The sequence below is a fragment of the Taeniopygia guttata genome, chromosome 1 (genome assembly GCF_048771995.1).
Source record: "Taeniopygia guttata chromosome 1, bTaeGut7.mat, whole genome shotgun sequence".
Taxonomy (NCBI): Eukaryota; Metazoa; Chordata; class Aves; order Passeriformes; family Estrildidae; genus Taeniopygia; species Taeniopygia guttata.
In genome coordinates, this window is record NC_133024.1 from 74,137,169 (window position 1) to 74,155,546 (window position 18,378).

General features: G+C 39.6%; 1 protein-coding gene and 1 long non-coding RNA gene across 4 annotated transcripts in view; both read left to right on the plus strand.

Annotated features, from left to right (window-relative positions):
• The first annotated feature begins 2,267 nt into the window (after positions 1 to 2,267).
• On the plus strand, positions 2,268 to 12,744 carry LOC140680271 (uncharacterized). Its single transcript, XR_012056739.1, has 3 exons — positions 2,268 to 3,843; positions 8,897 to 9,022; positions 11,574 to 12,744. It is a non-coding gene; the product is annotated as an uncharacterized lncRNA (long non-coding RNA).
• A 1,638-nt stretch (positions 12,745 to 14,382) lies between these two features.
• The window catches only part of GPC6 (glypican 6), a 718,331-nt gene continuing 714,335 nt past the window's right edge, over positions 14,383 to 18,378 (plus strand). Inside the window, exon 1 of one of the 3 annotated variants that reach the window (XM_072931250.1) lies at positions 14,383 to 15,320. In XM_072931250.1, coding sequence (XP_072787351.1) covers positions 14,933 to 15,320 — 388 coding nt within the window. In that variant the 5' untranslated portion in view covers positions 14,383 to 14,932. The remainder of the gene's footprint in view (positions 15,321 to 18,378) is intronic. The other 2 variants (XM_072931246.1, XM_072931248.1) reach the window with 2 other exon arrangements.

Here is an 18,378-nt window from a genome sequence, read left to right on the forward strand (position 1 = left end):
ATGTACTGCCCAGTGAGTTGTTTTCTCTTATCTTCTTTTTACTGACTGAAATATAGAAAGTGCTGAGTTAAAAATTTAGCATGTCAGACTGTGTAAGGTATATGAATAGTCTCTCTGTTGGTTTTGTTGTACTAACCACATATTTGAACCCCAAATTTTAAGAATATGATAAAGAAATCCCAGCCTCAAAAAGTATTGAATTTTGTCTGGAAAAATTGTTGTCTCAAAAATCAGAGAACCTGATGCTGACCAGGTGGTACAGGTCTGTCTCCTCTCAACAGACAAAAGGGAAGTGCTGCTATTTAGGATAAGAAGGAGTAGGTGTGGAAAGATGTATAACAAGTTTTCTGCTTTGGGATCGCCGATCTCTCTAAAAATTCAGCTACTGGATTGACTTGAAAAACCATATTTCATAAATTGATTAATCTGATAAAATCTGTTTTGTAAAGCATAAGTAGTCTATCTTTTAACCTATTTAACTATTATCTTTGACTCTGAAAAGGTTAGTATGTTAATACAACCTGGCACTGCAGGCTGCAGCTGCCGAGGTTACAGCAGGGACAGATGTTAAATTATCTAAATCAGCTTGTGGGGAAAAGTTTAGGGAGGGAGTCTATCTGTGTCAAGTGGATGCTCCCTTTGCCACCACCGAGGGGGAGGAGAAGAAAACGTGATACAGAGCTGGGTGGGAAAAGGAATTGTTCCCACTCCCATTATAATGGCTACTGGGTGTCATGTTTTGCTACTGCTTGGCATTTGTTGACAAAAGAGGAGCTTGGACTTGCTGGCTGTGTGTGGAAATCCAGCTTACTTTAATGAAGATGCATTCCCTTTGGTGGGGCATATGCATGAGTCTGTATATTCATTCAAGTTTTCCTGGGCAGAAGAGTGGGATGCAGGTCCACCATCTGCTGTCTTAGTAGTCCTTTGCCTTGTTTTTGCATTGTTGGGTTTCCATCACTTCTTTTTTCCAAAACATGATATAAATTTATTTTGTGACATTATGGAACTGTAGGAGGATGTCAGCTGGGAGAGCAACGTATGCTGGTCATCCACAGAGTAGAAAGAGCATGAAAGTGAATGGGGTGGAAGTAATGAAAACACCTTCAATTAATCTTCACCTTTAAGCAGAGTGAGATATATGATTATATCCTCAGGAAAGATGAAAAAGAGACATTTAAGAAAGATTTAAATAGTCATACCTAGCAGAATTTGTCCAAAATCTCTAAAGTGTACGCTGTATGAAGAAAATAAAAACCATGTCTTGTAAAAAACTTTAAAAACTGTGACATTTCCCAGAACCATACTATGTCTGCCAGGCAAAAGTATGAGAAAGGACAATGAACCCTTTTTTTGCATGATAACCACTTTGTATCATGCTGGATTGAACAGGTACAAAAAGCAATGCCAAGAATGCTCTGCTGCTGGGGTAATCTTTTAATGTCACTGATGCTCTCACCTGCTCACTGTGAGCATGTCAGAAGACTTCACTGCATCAGGGAGAGAGAAGGGGTTTACATCCACCCTGATAGAGCACATGTATATGAGAAATTCTGTTTTCTGTCTGTAAAGAGGACTACTACCACTGGCAGTTTCTACCACAGCTCATTTATATGCAAATAAAGGCTTAAAAAACCTGAAAGCAGGAAGAGCGTTGCCAATGTAAAATTTACAGTCTGTGTCTCCTGTATCACAGAGATGGGATATAATCATTGACACTTGTTCCTGTGTTGGAACACTGAATGATTTTTAAGTTGGGATTTGGTGTTCTAAACCACCTCAGGTGAGTTATAAAATTGAGATGATTTAATACAAGGTAGTTTTGTTGGCTGCTTTAAATAGGTAAATATTTGTCAGTAAAACTGTCCTTTTCCAGCATCTGCAGAAATATGCTGTGACTCAAATGGCATTATTCTACCACCCACAGATTTTTTTTTTCTCAGAGGTCACAGAGATTAAGATGATAAAAGCATATTCTAGTAGTAAATAGGTTGGAGGAACATTTCTATTGCATGGATGCTAGAAGTTGAATCGAAAGATCATCTACCTTAAGCACTTTTTTCCAAAGAATATTATCTCCTTCTTTGTTTTTTTTTTTTTTTATGAAGGTCTAGTAAAGAAAAGGATTGATTCATCCTGTATAGTATTACTTCTGAGGAATAAATATTTTTCTCCATTTTCCTCTTGTAATCCAAGGTTTTGATCTCTTGCTGTGAATATTCATTTTATATATTTTCAATTGTAATAGTGAAATGAATATTGTTATTAGTCTGTCAACATTTCATTTCATCAGCATACTCCTTAATGACAAGTAGTATCTTGAACGAATTTAGGACAATTTTAAAAGATTTTTTTCTTCCTGAAAAGCTATTTTTTTAAGCTGATGTTGATGAAACAGATGTGCTCTGTACCTTATGTTTTGTGGCATTCACAGAATACCATATATAAGAAAACCAGAAAAGCAGATAACTATAATACAATGAAGAGTGACCCTCCAGGAGGAATATTACTTCCACATACACTACATGCAGTCTTTTTCTTCAAAAGTACAAGATCAGATAACAGACACTGGGAGCTTTATACAATGAAAGACTTATCAGTTTATATCTTGTGGGATGATTTAGGTGAAAATGTCCGGCTTCACTCATCAGCTAAAATCACTAATATTCTGGATTTGACTATTTGGATATTAAGATGTATTTTGTGACTTAAAGCGAAATGGAAATATATGGGGTCACAGTCTGGGGTTGTAGAATAGGTCACTAAAGTTTTGTAAGCAATCATTTAAACTGTGGTCACTGTCTTCCTATTTAGATCCTCCCCTATTGAGCCTAACTATCCTAGTTCCTTTGGAAAGTAACTAACCTGTAAAATTCCCAAGTGCTAATTCTTTAGCCAAGATTTGCTAGCTGCAGAACGTCTCACCTACTGCTAAAATAATACCTTCATAAGTATTTCCCTGATACACAGCTGATGGTTATTTTACTTTGAGAATACTTTTGCAGTGATCACTGTCAGGAGAGATAGGGTCTGATTAACACCGGTCACCTTTGCCAGCTGGATCTTTTATCACAGACTCTGCAATAAAGAGAGAAATGTAATCAATAAAATTGCAGATACTATGAAGAAATATAGGTAGGGACTAAAATTCTATTGATAACATCTGGTGATTATTTCTCATCAAGACTTTAGGCTGTTATCTTCTTTACCTGTAGCACTATCTAGCAGAACTGAGCGGCCAATTATTAATAAACATTGCAAAGAAAAAAGAACTAATGAAGTAGATGCTCTAAGCTATGTTTCTTAAAACTTACTTTTATTTACTTGATGTATCTTTTTTTCCTGTATGTATTTCTTCTGCTTCTTACCGTGGGTAGACAAATGAGTTATGCACACTAATTTGAAATTTGCACCATTTCTCACTATAACTTTATTGTAACTTAACATTTCAGGTAGCTACATTACTTAAAGCCTTTCTAGAAAGTGATCAATTACTTTCATTTAGCAAAGATATTGTATACTTGTTTTGCTTTTCTATTAATTAATAATATTTGTAATCCTGTTACTATACATAAACCTTATATAAAACCACAATTCCCCACAATTTATAAAATCCTCTAACTTCCTTATGTTTTCTTAAGTCTAAAATTTCTTTTTCCTCCCTCATTTTTCTTAAGTCTTGGAGAAAAGAAACCCCAATCCCAAACAACAATAGCAAAATCAAATCAAACTCCCATGTACTAAATGAAGTAAATGCAATTTTGACTTTCAACCCTTTTGTTTCTTTTCATAGAAGTTGCATGCAACTGTCAAGAATTTTCAGGGAAAGAAAAATGGATACATGTAAGTTTGACTTCTTTATTAGCCAAAAATTTAGTAATAAATCTCTCTACGTAACAAATGCCCAGACCCAGATCATAATACAAAGTTAGTAATACAAATTTAATTTAATGAATCATATATAGAATACATGTTTGAAAACTCTAAACCTAAAGCATAATTTTAAAGAATTAACTTTATCATTCAAATCACCTTTGAAACCAAGGAATGGCACCTTTTCTCTTGAGGATTTGGAACATGTTTTCTTGATTTTTTTTTTTTATTAAATAGAATAAAAATAAGCTAATTATGTCTATAGCTTCATAAATTAATGGTAAACTGTCATTCTTTTCTGAAAACAATTTATCATTTATAATCTAAAATAGCATATATAATCTATATATGTATATATCTATATATAATGTAATCTAGTATCCTATATATTTTAAGGTTCAAAAACCTGACACTATCTCTGCAGGTGCAAAGCAGAACTCTCTCATGTTATCTGTGCTTACTTCCACATATACTTTAAAAAATATGAAGTAACTTGTGGTTTTCAAATTCAGATGATCTGCGACTTTTATGAGAGCACATAAACATATTTCTAGAAGCTCTGCAAATGTATTTCAGGGATTAATTCAGGATAACAATGGAGTTAGTGAGTGAAATCTTTCTTACCCACCACAGCAGAAAGTGTACACTGCATGGTATCCATCATGCTCATTTTCACTCTAGTAATCACCCTGTATTTCAAAAATGCCAGTGTAACTTTATTACCAACTGACAAGAAAACAAAATCATGTGGTGAACAGATAGCATAAGGGGTATGGAAATGTTCTCTTCAGCTAAATACTTGCATGTGCCTTACACGTCCCCGGTGTTTTGACTTATGTTATTAAGTCTCTTGCTTAATCCCTGCATTTTTGCAAGATGTGCATGGTTTGGTATTCAAGTGATGTTCAGACTTGTAGATTACAGATATAATGCAGTGAAGCTCTGCCCTAAGCTTCTCTGACAAGATAGTATGAAGCTTTTAGGTTGCATGCAGATTTAGTCCTTGAGTTGATGAACAGAGGGGAATTACTAGGACTCAGACAGGATATGGACAAACATAAACTTCAGGGGCTCCTCGAAGTTCTTGGCTGTAGCCTTTGGGATTAGGGGCACGACACTTCTTCCCTACTAGAAACAAGGGATGGACTGGTTTGGATCACTGGTTCCAAATAATCTGAAAGAGTGCACAGACTCATTAGGAAGAGGAATGTGCAAATTCTAGGAATAACAAGGAATCTTCTTGCAGTTTCCTTCCCTTTCATTCTTCATATATTTTGTTCTATTGTCTGGTTAGATATGGAAGATGCATTAATCCATTCAATACGTGTCAATTGTTCTAATTGTTACTATCCATTATTTGGCAATATGTTTTTGCCTGTTATTACTTATCTGAGATTTCTCTGGCTATTGATCTGGAATTTTTCAGCAGCTGGAGTCATGAGACTTCAGTAAATCTAAATTAAAATCCAGATAAAAGGACTGCACGTGGATGGTTGATGTATGCTCAAATGCAATCTACTGCACATGGCCAGGCTAACTGCAACATTTAGCATATTCATTTAAACATATGCAATTTGCATACGTATCGTAAATTACAAGCAGAGACAGTATCTGTGAGGAAATCAATTGCCATAGTTCTACTGAGATTAGACTATTTATTTTTTTTTAACTCATGGTTTCTGGAAAAACTTTGCTTGGTTTTTCAAGCTTTGCTTGCTTTTTTTTTAACTTCACATAAAAAAAAAAAAGGATACATGATGTAGAAAAAGCATCATAAGACTATTCTGTAACACTTCTCTGGAAATAACAAATTTACAAAAGGATCTGCATACTGTACATGCCAAGATACCAAGGCTCACTTAAACTGACATTAAGAGACCTGTGGTTTCTAAGGAGGTCTCCAAAGGCACTCTTAAGAATTGTGAATTTTAACAGCTGTGTATTTTGCAAAAACTTATCGTGGTAGGATTTATACTCATTTTAACTTGAAAGCAAGCAGCAGGAAGCCTTTATAGATAGACAGAAGAACATACTTATTAAGGAAGCATAAGAAGGGTATGAGCTAAAACTTTTTCTTGAATTGAGAAGTGTCCAGTCACTACATGTGCACTGAAAGACAATAGGAGCCAATAAAAAAATTCCAGAAAGAAAAAAAAATTAGAGAAGACTAGATTCTAGGTGTAGACATCACAGCACTGTACTTCTGCTCAACCTCAATAACAGTATGCACCAGTTTCAGCCGTCACAAGCCAGTTTCATTGTTCCAATTTCCAAAGCCACAAGAAAGGAGCCATTGCTGTCATACTCTCAACTCTTACAGGCGACACGTATCCTACGGAAGAACAAAGAAATATGCAGCTGGGTGCCAAGCTCTTTTCAGAAATTTTCAATATTTTTTTTCTTTGTACAACTTTATTTCTCATAGAGGAATTAGAATATTGCATTGAGGACTTGGAGTTACAGAATAATATATGGTACAAGGGACTTCAGAAAGTCATCTAGCCCCATCCCTACTGAAAATAGCAATAACTAAAATGTAAGAATTCAATTTTTTTTTAACAATCACAGAAAACAATACAAATAGCCTTAATGACTTTCTGCATATTCATCATATCTTCATATGCAAAACTCCCACTGGAATTAGAGATAACACAGAAAAGTCTCTTTTAGATTTTTTCCTGTTTCTTCTTAAGGTATTAATACCTGACTTTCTGACTGCAGAGAAGCTTGTCTTCAAAGATTTGAGGCTGAAAGCAACTCCACAGCCACAAATTTCCAGGGTCTCTCTTCAGCACCTTCTCTTTACTAGGGAAGGAAGGGTGCAACCCTATTGTCTTCACAAAGACACAACCCTGAGACTTTGTCAGATAACTGAAGTGAGTTAGTCAATTATCCGTGCCTTGTCAGGTTAGGCAAATGGTCTTTCAAAGGTTGCCTGGAGGCAACCGGCCACCTGTCATGCTACCTTACTTGCCCACAGGATCTTTTGCTCTTTAGGTGTCACTGGGGAACAAACCATCCATGAGAAGTAGGAAGATTGATGGCTCCTATACAAATATTCATCTCTTTATCTGCTGGGTTCCCACAATCTCTCTACTGTGTTTTATCTGCTTTGGAACTGTTGTATTTTTAAGGGTCACAATTTTGTACTTGCTGCAGAGGAAACTGCAGTGGGAAATCAAAGTGTCCCTCTTTTTTTTTTTTTTTTTTTTTTTTTTTTTTTTTTTCTCCCTTCTTGCTTTCTGCAAATAAACTCCTGCCCTTCCCACTTTTTTGAAATCTTAACATTAAGACTCCAAGCTCTGGGGAAAAAAAAAAAAAAAAAGGTGGTGATATGGTTATACTAATGATAATTTTGCTAACAAAGGTGAAAATTATCAAAGGAAGATAAGCTGTAGCATTTTTGATGAAGGGTTCATGTGAGGATAATGAAAATAACCTCCAGAGAAAAAGGCATTCTTCTTAAACCTGTGAGCCTGGAAATAAAAATAAAGCATCTGAGTTGTTTAACAAATACACATTTTATAATTAAAGCCAGCTACTATCTGAAGATTGGAGGGAGGCTAAATACAATACCTAAGTTTCACAGAAGAGTTAAAGGTAATGCTGGGAACTACAAAGCAGTGTTGAAGCAATACAGGAAAACCTAGCTGCCACTAAATTAACCAACAAAGAATTGAATCAGGACAGATCAATACCCATAACTGATTTTTCTGTATAAGAACTGTAAATCAACAGAACTCCCTGAACATGAGCATTGTTAAAAGAATACAGTCCTTTTCTTTGTGATATCTGCAAAAAGTTTTCTGAAGAAAGTGGGGTAAACTTTGCATGAATTATTTTTTCCCCTCCCTAAGATTGGATTTGTAGCTTGCTGAACAGGAACATAAAGTTATTTATCTGAACAATGTGCAGGTAAATATAAAAGAGAGTTTCTGCGAGCTTTCCTTAGGAGAAGCGATTCTTTTATTTAATTACATATGTGGGATTTAGTGTCCTGAGGATAGAAAAAACCAAAAAAACTAAGATTTATACACTGATATTAATAAAACCTTCTGAGTTTTGCCATTTAAAGGTCAAACAGACATGAGCTGTGTTGAATCAAACTACAAAGTACTTCTGGGACTTATGGAAGCTTCCCTTCCATGGAATACTACTCAGGAACAAGTCAGAGGGAGTTGAAAAGGAGGGATGATAGGGAAGAACTGTGCTTTCCCATGAAGCAAAACATACTTTTAGAAGGAAGTGACTGTTGAGCCAGGGATCTTGTAGAATACGGTAATTCCTGTGAACTGCCCTGACTGTGGGAAGTGGAAAAAAGGAGAGGTTTTGACAACCTCTTGCAGGATGTATTTGGTAAACTGGAGGTTTATGAGGGATTTACAAGGCATGCACATTAAGTGGAGCTCTGCACTGCTTCCTGCTGGAGGTCTGAATTCATTGAAGGTACTTTATAAAGTGGTACAGTTTTCCAGGTGCAAAGGTAGAAGCATTTACTTTATATTTAGGTTATCTTCTGTTCTAGGTACCTAAGATCAACCAAATTAAGAATGTAACATTTGAATGGTTGTATTGGCTCTGACCAGAGAGTAGAACTAACAGGCTGTTTCTTCTCCAACAGTGTCCCAGAACAAATGCCAATGGAAAGTACAGGAAATTTCTACACATAATCTCTCATCTTGACGACTTGGTTGCTGAAGTTATTCCTGAGCCAGAAGTTGGCTGTGTACTTAACAATTCCTAGATAATTTATTTTCCACTGCTTTGTCTCATCTTCCTGTGGAGCCATGTAAATCTGTATTAAAAATCTACAGGAAAGAGACCATAGTAGCAATTCTTTTACAATACCCAATTTTGATTATGGCATGTCATGCCCACTGTGAGACAACAAGGTAATGACATAAGTCCTTTTAGAGTACCACAGAAAGGGAAATTATATTACTGTGCCTGAGATGTATCTTCCTTTAGTCCTCAGGTTTCTTGCCTGTCTTTACCTAAGAATGTGTCTTTTCTTCTCTCACAGCCTTTCAGAACACTTGTGTGCACAGGAATGAATGCACCATTGCAACCTCCCTCTACCCTTCATTTGCTGATATTCCTAAAATATATTTTGGTTTAGAAAACTAAAAAACCCAGGAAGACTGACAAGGTAAGCATGCCAAGAAATAAAAGAAAATTTACTCTCTAGTAAAACTGCAGCTATTATCATAATGCATATTCCAAGTCAAGTCTAAGATATCCCTTATTTTTGCTGAATGTATCAGCTTGTGTGACTTGTTAGGCTCCCATTCATTATGGAAATAGACCAGTAAATTACAGCTTTTGCAAATGCAATCATTATAGCTGTAACTTACAAAATATATTAAGCTCTTTGATCTTTGTCAGAGAACATATCATATACTTTTAAACACATTGCTCAGAAATGGTGATTCAAAAACTATAAACCTTACATTCACAGCTTTAATGCATATGTTATGCTGTACATTTATATCAGAAATAATGTCCATATTCTGTCTATTGCAAATTATTGCTTTAAATTTCAGCTGAATAGAAAAATAATGATACTGTAAATTGATAAAATATGAATGAAAATTGTCACAAATGAATACCTACGGGTTTTTGCATTGCTTGAGACTATGATCTAAATAAAGCGAACTTTTTTCTAGTGATAAGGTATTGCAAATTGAATATTTTGACTCTGTGATTTTACTTCAGTGTACTCTGTAGTTCAGTATTTTATACATCCAGGTTTAGAAAGATTACATGGCACTACCTTAAATAAGTAGAGAGAAAAAAAAAATTTAAAATTATTATGATGAGCAACAGCCCTGGATTGTTTGCTGTAATCCACACCTGAAAAGAGCAATGGTTCTGTCCAGATGCTTTGACTTACCCATTCAGTTGCTGTGCATGAACTTCTAGTATTTGTTCACAAAAGGTTTCATAAAATGAACAGCTAATATAAAAAGTGGCCATTTTCCCAAAATAGCATAGCCTGCAGATTTCAAGAGCAGCCACTACTGCTTATTGCTTATAATTAATATGACATCACTGATTACCACTTATAAACCTTTTTTTATGGGAGCCTAAGCCTCCTATATTATGCATAACTGAGCATATGGAATCTTAGATCATTTTTTGCTTTCTGTCTATGAAAAGGTGAACATTTTCAGAAGAAAGAAAGCTAGTCATATTTCATTATTCTGTGTATGTAGCAGGTCTGTTTTCTTGGCCAGGAATCTGAAAACGTTTTTTAAGAGGACTTACCTAGCAGCTGTGTTGACAATTCTATTTTTGAGTGCAGCTTCTAGAGAAAGATGAGTTTTTCACATCTGTGCCTCTGGAGCTCACTTTTTGGAAACCACTGGGCTTTGCATTAATTTTGCAGCAAATACCATTCAGTACAAAGAAAAAACCCAAAGTTTCCCCTTCTAGCCCAGACTGCTAAGGAAGAGCTATGTCTGTGCTATGTGGAGAAAATTTTTCTATGAAGCAGAACGTGAAAAATTGGTTAAAAGGCACCTTTTGATGCTGCAGTGTATGCCTTCATTGAACTGCTCTTTGGAAAGTTTTATTCGGACAAACTCATAGCTAAGTTTCAAAGTGTTACTATGCAGTTAGCCATTTCTGGACTTTTAAAGAACAACATCCACCTGGAGCTGACACTGTAGACCTAGAAAAAGAACAAGTGCCTTGATATCTGTCCTCATGGTTTTACAGTAAAAGGAACATGTTCGGATTTCCCTGTTGGTGTGCAGAGCCTGGAGTGTGAGTGACTTGGTCCTCAATCTCAAGAATGTGTTCTGTACTCTAAGCACTTTGGCAACCTCTGTGTGGTGGATCTTCCCCTAAAATTAAGGCAAGATCCTAAAAGCCCTCCTACCCCCAGAGCAGCTGCAGTGGTGCAGGGGCTGGTGGTGTGTAGAGAGGCCATCGTCTGCCTGCAAATAGCTGCAATGTCAGAGCTTCATCAATTCTATCAGACATCTGAGAATCTTACTGATTATTTCCTCAACCAGTGAAACATTCATGCTAGAAAACCATTATGGGAAAGCTGCAAATCTACAGAGCGCATAGGTTTAGTGGAGAATCAAGAAGTCAACTTCTCTTTTTTGTGAAGCTGAGTTATGGAGCATTTTGACATTTGCCAAAGCTTTATTGTCAAGTCAGGTGAAAGATGATTTTGTCTATGCAGTCCCCTTAATACCCATGAAAACAAGGAGAGTTTTTTGATAACACCTAAAAATAAATCAATGTGTCTTTCAAAGTAACATCATTTATCCTGTTTCTAAAGGGAAATAACTCAAAATCATGAAAAAAGGAGCAAAAATTCCTTGTAAAATCTCAATCTCATGCCTATGTACTACACACTATCACATTTAAGGTCTATAATTGTGTTTTTCCAGCACGTCCTTGAATCATTCAGAGCTCAAGACGATGGCTGCTTTGCAAATGATACGGGAATTCAATACTTTTTTTTTCCTTATTGTTTAGAGATTTCATAAGTCCTGCACACCACAAAACTGTCTCAGCCATGTGAGGCATAGGATTCCAGTGGATGAAGGAAATAATGCTGGCTGCTACTCCACTTTCAGTTTATGTTTTTATTATGATTGGGTGTGAATGATTAGTTTTGATTCATTTTTTATAGAAGTGTTTGGAAACAATGGTTAAAAATCATGTCTTTATATTTTTTGCAGATCTTTAGGAAAAACTTCACAAAAAAATCAATCAGTAGAACTTGAAATGAATTAACACCCATTTGGAATAACTTGAGGACAAAAAAGCCCACTTGTGGTAAACGTGACCAGCAGATGCATTGCAAAGTCTTCATTCTAAGCAATCATCTATGTTACCACATTGAATGTGTTTGATGAAGGGGGCTCTCCAAGATGGTAAAAGATTGATTTTCAGTCTGACTGCCAAGTATGAAAACCAAAAAAATTTATTTTTAAGTGCTATTATATCTTTCAAGAGAAATACAAAAGACATAAAAACTTTCCCTGGTGATCAAAATGTTCCATATAACTAAAATAAAATATTTCATTTTCATGCTTATGCAAATAAATTGAGTTGTTGAAAACTCTTCTTACCCGAAATTAACATAGGAAAAGCCAGCATTTTACCCAACAACTTAGCAGTCTAAGCCGCCTCACTGAAGCACATCAACTCAAGATCAAGTCCATCCCTGCCAGAGAATGCTTCAAGTTGGAAGACGCTAATCACCTTAGCAAGGAGAAGGAAGGAAAGCTTTAAAACAAAGCTAGAGATCTTGTCATGAGTTGTGAAACACACCAGTTTTATGGTTTTATTTATATGGTTCAGCTGGAAAAGGATGGGTATGATATGACCACCTCAAACATTCTCCCAGTGTGAGTCCTGAAATAGGAGAGCTTTTAGCTCATGCCTGTGATCTGCCTGGCAGAAGATGTTATGTTTCTAAGTGATTGCTAAAGCCACTGGCTGAGTGCATTCCGACCTGAGCTCTTCCATTTGGTAGAAAATTAATTACATGCATACTGAGAACACACAATGATTCTCTCATGTGGTGAGTAGGAGATTTGTTGAAGCCAAAGAAATACCTGTGTTTAAATATGACCTCCCAGGAGAGTCAGGCTTTCCTTCCACATTCAGGACTACAACACAACTGGTTGTCTAGGCCACTTGCATCTGAGGGAGGATTCAAAGGTGGGACTGAGCCTGACTTCCCCATTACAAGTTTCCCATGTTATATAATGGTTATATCATGCTGTCATTGTCTTATGTAAAAGTCCTAATTATATTAACAATGGTATGAATTCAACCGGTATTCGCAAAACATCCAGGGATGAATATGCTCCCTTTTTTCTGGCACATTCACATTAAAAAAAAAAAAAAAAAAATATATAGAGGTGCCTCTAAATTAATCACAGGATCTCTTTGCTCTTTTAAGGTGATTTGTGCACTTCAGAACAGTTTGCTGATTTTCTTATTTGCATATTTGAATCAGTGTCAATTAACTTTCCTGTGGGTTGGAGAAATGCTGAATATTGGATTGTGGGGGAGTGTGTCATGCTCAATATGTGGTAAACTAATGCTTGGCTTTGACCACAGCATAGAAGATAGTTGGAGCAATCCAAAAGAAATGAGGTATGTTTAACATTTGTAACACCCTTCTGATCCTGTCTTGGGGTGAACTGAGCGTATCTTCCATGTATCTTGCACATCCTGAGATCTTACATACAGATCTGTCAAAACTTTTCTGCACAGTAAGTATACAAACTGTGTCTAACTTTTCACTAATATGGGGCACTAACATGTACTAACAGCTTGCTATTTGTAGTGGGATGATTAAGACACTGAGCTCTGTATTTGTAGGTTCTTACAGAAGGGTTCACTTGCATCCTGTCCTCTTGCGGAAGAGGCTGGGTGATAGCACTTGGCACTGCCCACTGCTTGTGTGCACAAGCAGTGTCAGTTCATTTGAGGGATTGGGGTGGGGGGAAGGAGAGGCAAGAAGAAGGAATGACAATGTGGGAGAAGTAAAACAGGAAGGGAGGCTGGAGGAACACACAACGCCACGTCCGACCGGGCTGCGTACACTGGCCCAGACCCAGAACTAACACTGCAGCTAATGTGACACCAGAGCAGTATTGGCACCTAAAAAATTCTGTCTAAATGTGAAAGTATCTGGAATTATGATATGTCATGATACTGCTCTGTGGTTGCTCACTGATAAGTCAGTCTGCAAGATCGTGGTCTTTTATTTCTTCTGCTGGGCATTCTTCACTTCATCCTATATCTGACATATCTCTCTCTATACTTTGAACAAGCTATCACGCTTCTCTACAGTACTCATATAAAGTACTGCAATATCTTTTAAAACTGTAAGTTTGGATTTTGCTACCAAATACTTTACAGAATATTTTTCTCTCTTCCTAACCCAAGATCAATTTACCTTGCAGGAATTTTCTTCACTTCCCCCATTCAGTTTTTCGCAGATGCTAATTTGCAGAAAGGAAATTTATGGTTTTGTTCCCCTGCTCTCCTCTCCTAGGTTGGCAGGAATTATCCAGGTCAAGGACTATCTTTGTTGTTTTCTCATTCTTTGTGTGATGCACAGAAACATCTTACCTTTTCTCTTTCCTTTAGACGATGGACTAATCCTCAGTCTAGCTTGTCAGCTCAGGTATTTATGTGTGCAACAAATAATAATGGGGAAAAAGTATTTAAGGGACCCAGTCTAACACTGCTACTACAGAGAGCAATACTGCCGAGAACTACCTTTTTAAGGTCTCGCTAGCAGGCAATTTGTAATTTTGGGTCTAGGAGCATCTGGATTTCTGGTGAGGAGGAAGTTTTCGGGGCTGCGGGTGCTTTTCCTTCCTTCTGCCAGCAAACAGCGATCCACGCCAGGATTTGCTTTCTGCTCCTGTATTCAGTATTTCGGCGATGCAACGTGTAGCACGTTTCTGTGTGTGTGTGTGTGTGTGTGTGTGTGTGTGTGTGTGTGTGTGTGTGTGTGCGTGTGTGCATGTGCGGCTCTCCCTCGCTGTGTCTTGTCTCCAGGATTTCTCCCTGCCTGGCTTCGGAGGCTGCTCCTGCGCTGCGCGGAGCAGAGGTTTCCCCGGCTCCCGTAAATACAGGCACACACATCCAGTGCACCACACGCACGCACACCGCACACACACAGAGGCACACAGGCACGCTCCGAGCCGCTGTCCAGTCCATCCCCACGCCGGCTGCTTTCCCCACCGTCTCCATCCAGCCTGGCAGAAGCGGCAGGCACAGCTCCGCGGCGGATCGCGCTGACGCTGCCCCGGGACTCCGCTCGCAGCAACGCACCCGCGGTTTCAATCTTCACAAGCTACAGACAGATTTTACCCTCTTTTTTCCTTTGCCTTTTTTCTTTTTTCTTTTGGTCGTGGGGTATCCGCTTGTGGTTTTGGTTCGGGTTTTTTCTTCCTTTTTTTTTTTTTAAATTTTTTTTTTTTTCTTTTTGGCGTGAGGCGAGCGGTCTGCGCTTGGAGAAGGAGCCGGAGGGACAAGGCTACCTCTCTCCTGCCCCCGCCGTGCGCGCATGTGTGTGTGTGCGCGCCCATCTCCCCCCCGCCTCGCAAAAGTTTGCCTGGGCGGCCGGGGGGCCCGCGGGCCGCCGCCCCCGCAGCCGGGGGGCGCGGCGGAGGCGCGGCGGAGCGGCGGAGGCGGCGGCGCGGGACTTGCGCGCCGCGCGGGAGTTGCGCTCCGCGCCATGCCGGCGGCGCGGGGGGCTGCGCGGCGCTGCGCCCTGGCGGGGCCGCTGCTGCCGGTGCCGCCGCCGCCGCTCCTGCTGCTGCTGCTGCTGCCGGCGCTGCCGATGCTGCCGGCCGCGGGGACCGAGGGCAAGGCGCGGAGCTGCGGCGAGGTGCGGCAGGCGTACAGCGCCAAGGGCTTCAGCCTGGCCAGCGTGCCCTACCAGGAGATCGCAGGTAAGCACGGGCCGGGCGCGGCGGGGAGCGGGCAGGGGCCGCGGAGCGGGGCCGGCGCTGCTGCCGCCGCCGGGCTGCGCGCACGCCCCGCCGGAGCGGGGCCGCGGATCGCGGCGCTGCGTGCGCGGAGCGCAGCGGCTCTGCCGGCCCGGGTGGCACCCGAGGGCTTCCCAGAGGAGCGTGTGTGTGCGTGTAGATAAAGATTAAATAAATCCAGAAACTAAGAGGGTGGGAGGTAAAAAAAAAAAAGAAAAAGAAAAAAATTGGGTGAGAATGACGGGGACGCAGGCAGGCTCAGCCCCGTTTCTGCTCGCTGGCTGAAACTTCTTGAGAGTTGCAGCCGGGCGGCGAGAGGCAGCGGGCAGGTCCGCAGTGGCGGCTGTCTCCGCTGCCGCCCTGTGCGGGGGAGAAAACTTTGCCCTCTGCCCCACGGGCACAGGGCGTGAAGGAGGCGGCGGAGGAGGAGGAGGGCGAGGAGGGCAGCCCTGCTCCCCTCCGCACCCCTCCGCGGCCCCAGGCCGGGAGGGTCGCCCCTTGGAGGCGCCGCCGGGCGCCTCCGCTGCAGCGCGGATCGAGCAGAGGCACCGGCTGCCGGGGAGAGGCACCCACGCACATCCACACACACCCGCCCGGCAGCCCCGGCAGCCTGTTACGTGGCTCTTCCTTCTGTTGAAACATGCCTACAACAGGTTATATCGCAATCCGCCTACGAAGGTGTTTGGAACAGTTTTTTGTTGTAATTCTATTTCCCTACTTTTCCATACAACCTTATCAATATTGCATCTTTAAGACTGAATGAATAAAAATACGTTTGGGGCTGAAATTCATTTAGCAGTCAGAGAGCACCACAAAAAGAGAGCTATTATACGTGAAGATATGAGCTGGGTCTGCTCAAATCGGACTGCTTGAGCCCTCAGAAAAGGTTTATGCTTTGCCACTGGCAGTCTGCTGTTAGATCCTGCTATTTGTAGAGTGAATTAGATGCTCCTTGGTTTGCTCGCTTCCTCTTGAAAGTTGGAAGCAGTAGATTTATCTTCCTTGAGGTGAAATAATGCCACAGTTATTCACTGTGTAACATTTAGCACTTTACATGAGGAATGATAAATGTAGAAAATCTCAGGACAGCGAGGCTGTAGTTCACAAAGATACAGGGAAGGTTGTTCCATGTTATACCTTCATCGCTCAGGCTTACTGATTCTCTGGTCTTTCTGTGCTTTTTCCTGTAATTTATATTCAGGTTGCTCATCAGTTATATGAAATCATGAAATCTCTCCTGTGAGCCACAGATCCTTTGAATATGCAGTCATGCTTTCCCTTTGCTCACTGTTACACCAGTTGCTTTCAGACAGAATGGTAGGATATCCTCTGTTACATTAAAAAAAGAAATTCTAGTAAATTTTAGACTTCTCATAACTTTGGTTAAACACTTGTTGCTTTTAGCTCACTGAGAAGTTTTATTGTTTCATATATATTCTGAATGTACAGTGCAAAGCTGACATGCAATTTTTAAGTAAGCCCAGCATTTACAAGTTTCTATTGACATGTATCAGTACAGAAAGACTCAGAGTAATTAAATATTTAATAGTAGTTCTATCCCAAATTACTCTACAGTTTCCTGCTAAGTTTTATAAGTAAGTCTGCTTTTTTATTAAGTACATCACTTACGGAGGTGTGAGTTATTTTTCCTGAGCTTCCTGTTGAAGTTGTTTGGTTCTTTTGTGGTTTATATTCCTTTCTGCTAGCTGGTGTATCAACTTTTGAGCAGTTCTGTTTGTAGCTGTTCAAGTGAGTTGTCGTAAGACTAGGATTGCTTTCAACTGTGTTTCTAAGTGTGTTGTTCTTGTACAGTGCTGCAAGGTGGGTAATAGTTGTATAGCTGTTCATGCAGCATGGGCTCGTTAATGTTAAAGCTCTGTATTTGCTACCTGGTGTTGGAAGTGTAGTTAAAGCAATCTATGTACAGGTTTGAGAAGCTTTTTAAGCTTTTTTCTTTCTCTTCTTTTTTTTTTTTTTTTTTTTTTTTATTTCATTCTGACTTTTTTTCCATCATTCTGACTTGGTTAAGGAAGCAATTGGTTAGTGTTACAGAAGTGTAGTCTGTCAAAGGCCTCATGTTTTAAGGAGTTCAAAGAACTTTATTACAGTCATATTTCCAAACAAACATTGTGTTTTCAAAAGATTTTGCATCAATGTCTTGGTAATATGATGATAAATAGTAATACACTGTGTGGTTTATGTGTTTTGATGTAACAGTAGTCATGTTTTTTGTTGTAATTTGTTTAAAAGCTATTTTCTAGCTACGACTGTTGACATGGTAAACTGAAGACTGTGTGTATGTACCAAGGCAGAGTGTGTATGTACTGATGTAAAGAGCTGTGAAGAATCTGCTTCAATTATAGAGGCTATGGACATAGAGTGATCTCTCTCCGTTGAGTGGAACTGCAATGTAAGAGATTTGTTAGATAACTTCTGTAATGTTATTTGCACTGTCACTCACTTTTGCACAGAGATGGTAGATGTTACATATGAAAAAATTGTCAGTTTTCTCTCTGTAAGGAAGAGTTTTCCTTCAGCATTTTGTTGCACGTGAAATATGTTGAAGTTGGCAGTAATGTGGCTACAGTTTTTCACTGTAGTTTTACAACAATGCTAAATTGTTCTATGAGATTGTATAGAACATATTTGTAATCACCCTTCTGTTTCTGACGTCTTGTCTAATGACCACATTCTGGTGCTGTGACCTTCGCTGGAGTACAGCACATAAAGTTGTATTCTGACATAGCTTAGAAAGTAAGTCCTCAATAAAGGAACTTTACCTCGGAATGGGGGGCAGAGGAAGAAAATTTGAAGTACACTTGATATACTGCTGCAGGCTTAATTCTGTACATCAGCCACATGCAGGGTGGGTTGCCGGAGCTTGCAGTGTGTGCTGGGCTGTTCTTGTACAGGGCTCCTCTCTGAGAGGAGCTACTCAGGGCTACTCTCTGAGTGGAGTATCCTGTGTGTTTAAAAGAGTTCTGCTGAGACTCATGTTGCCGTGACCCAGCATTCATGAGTG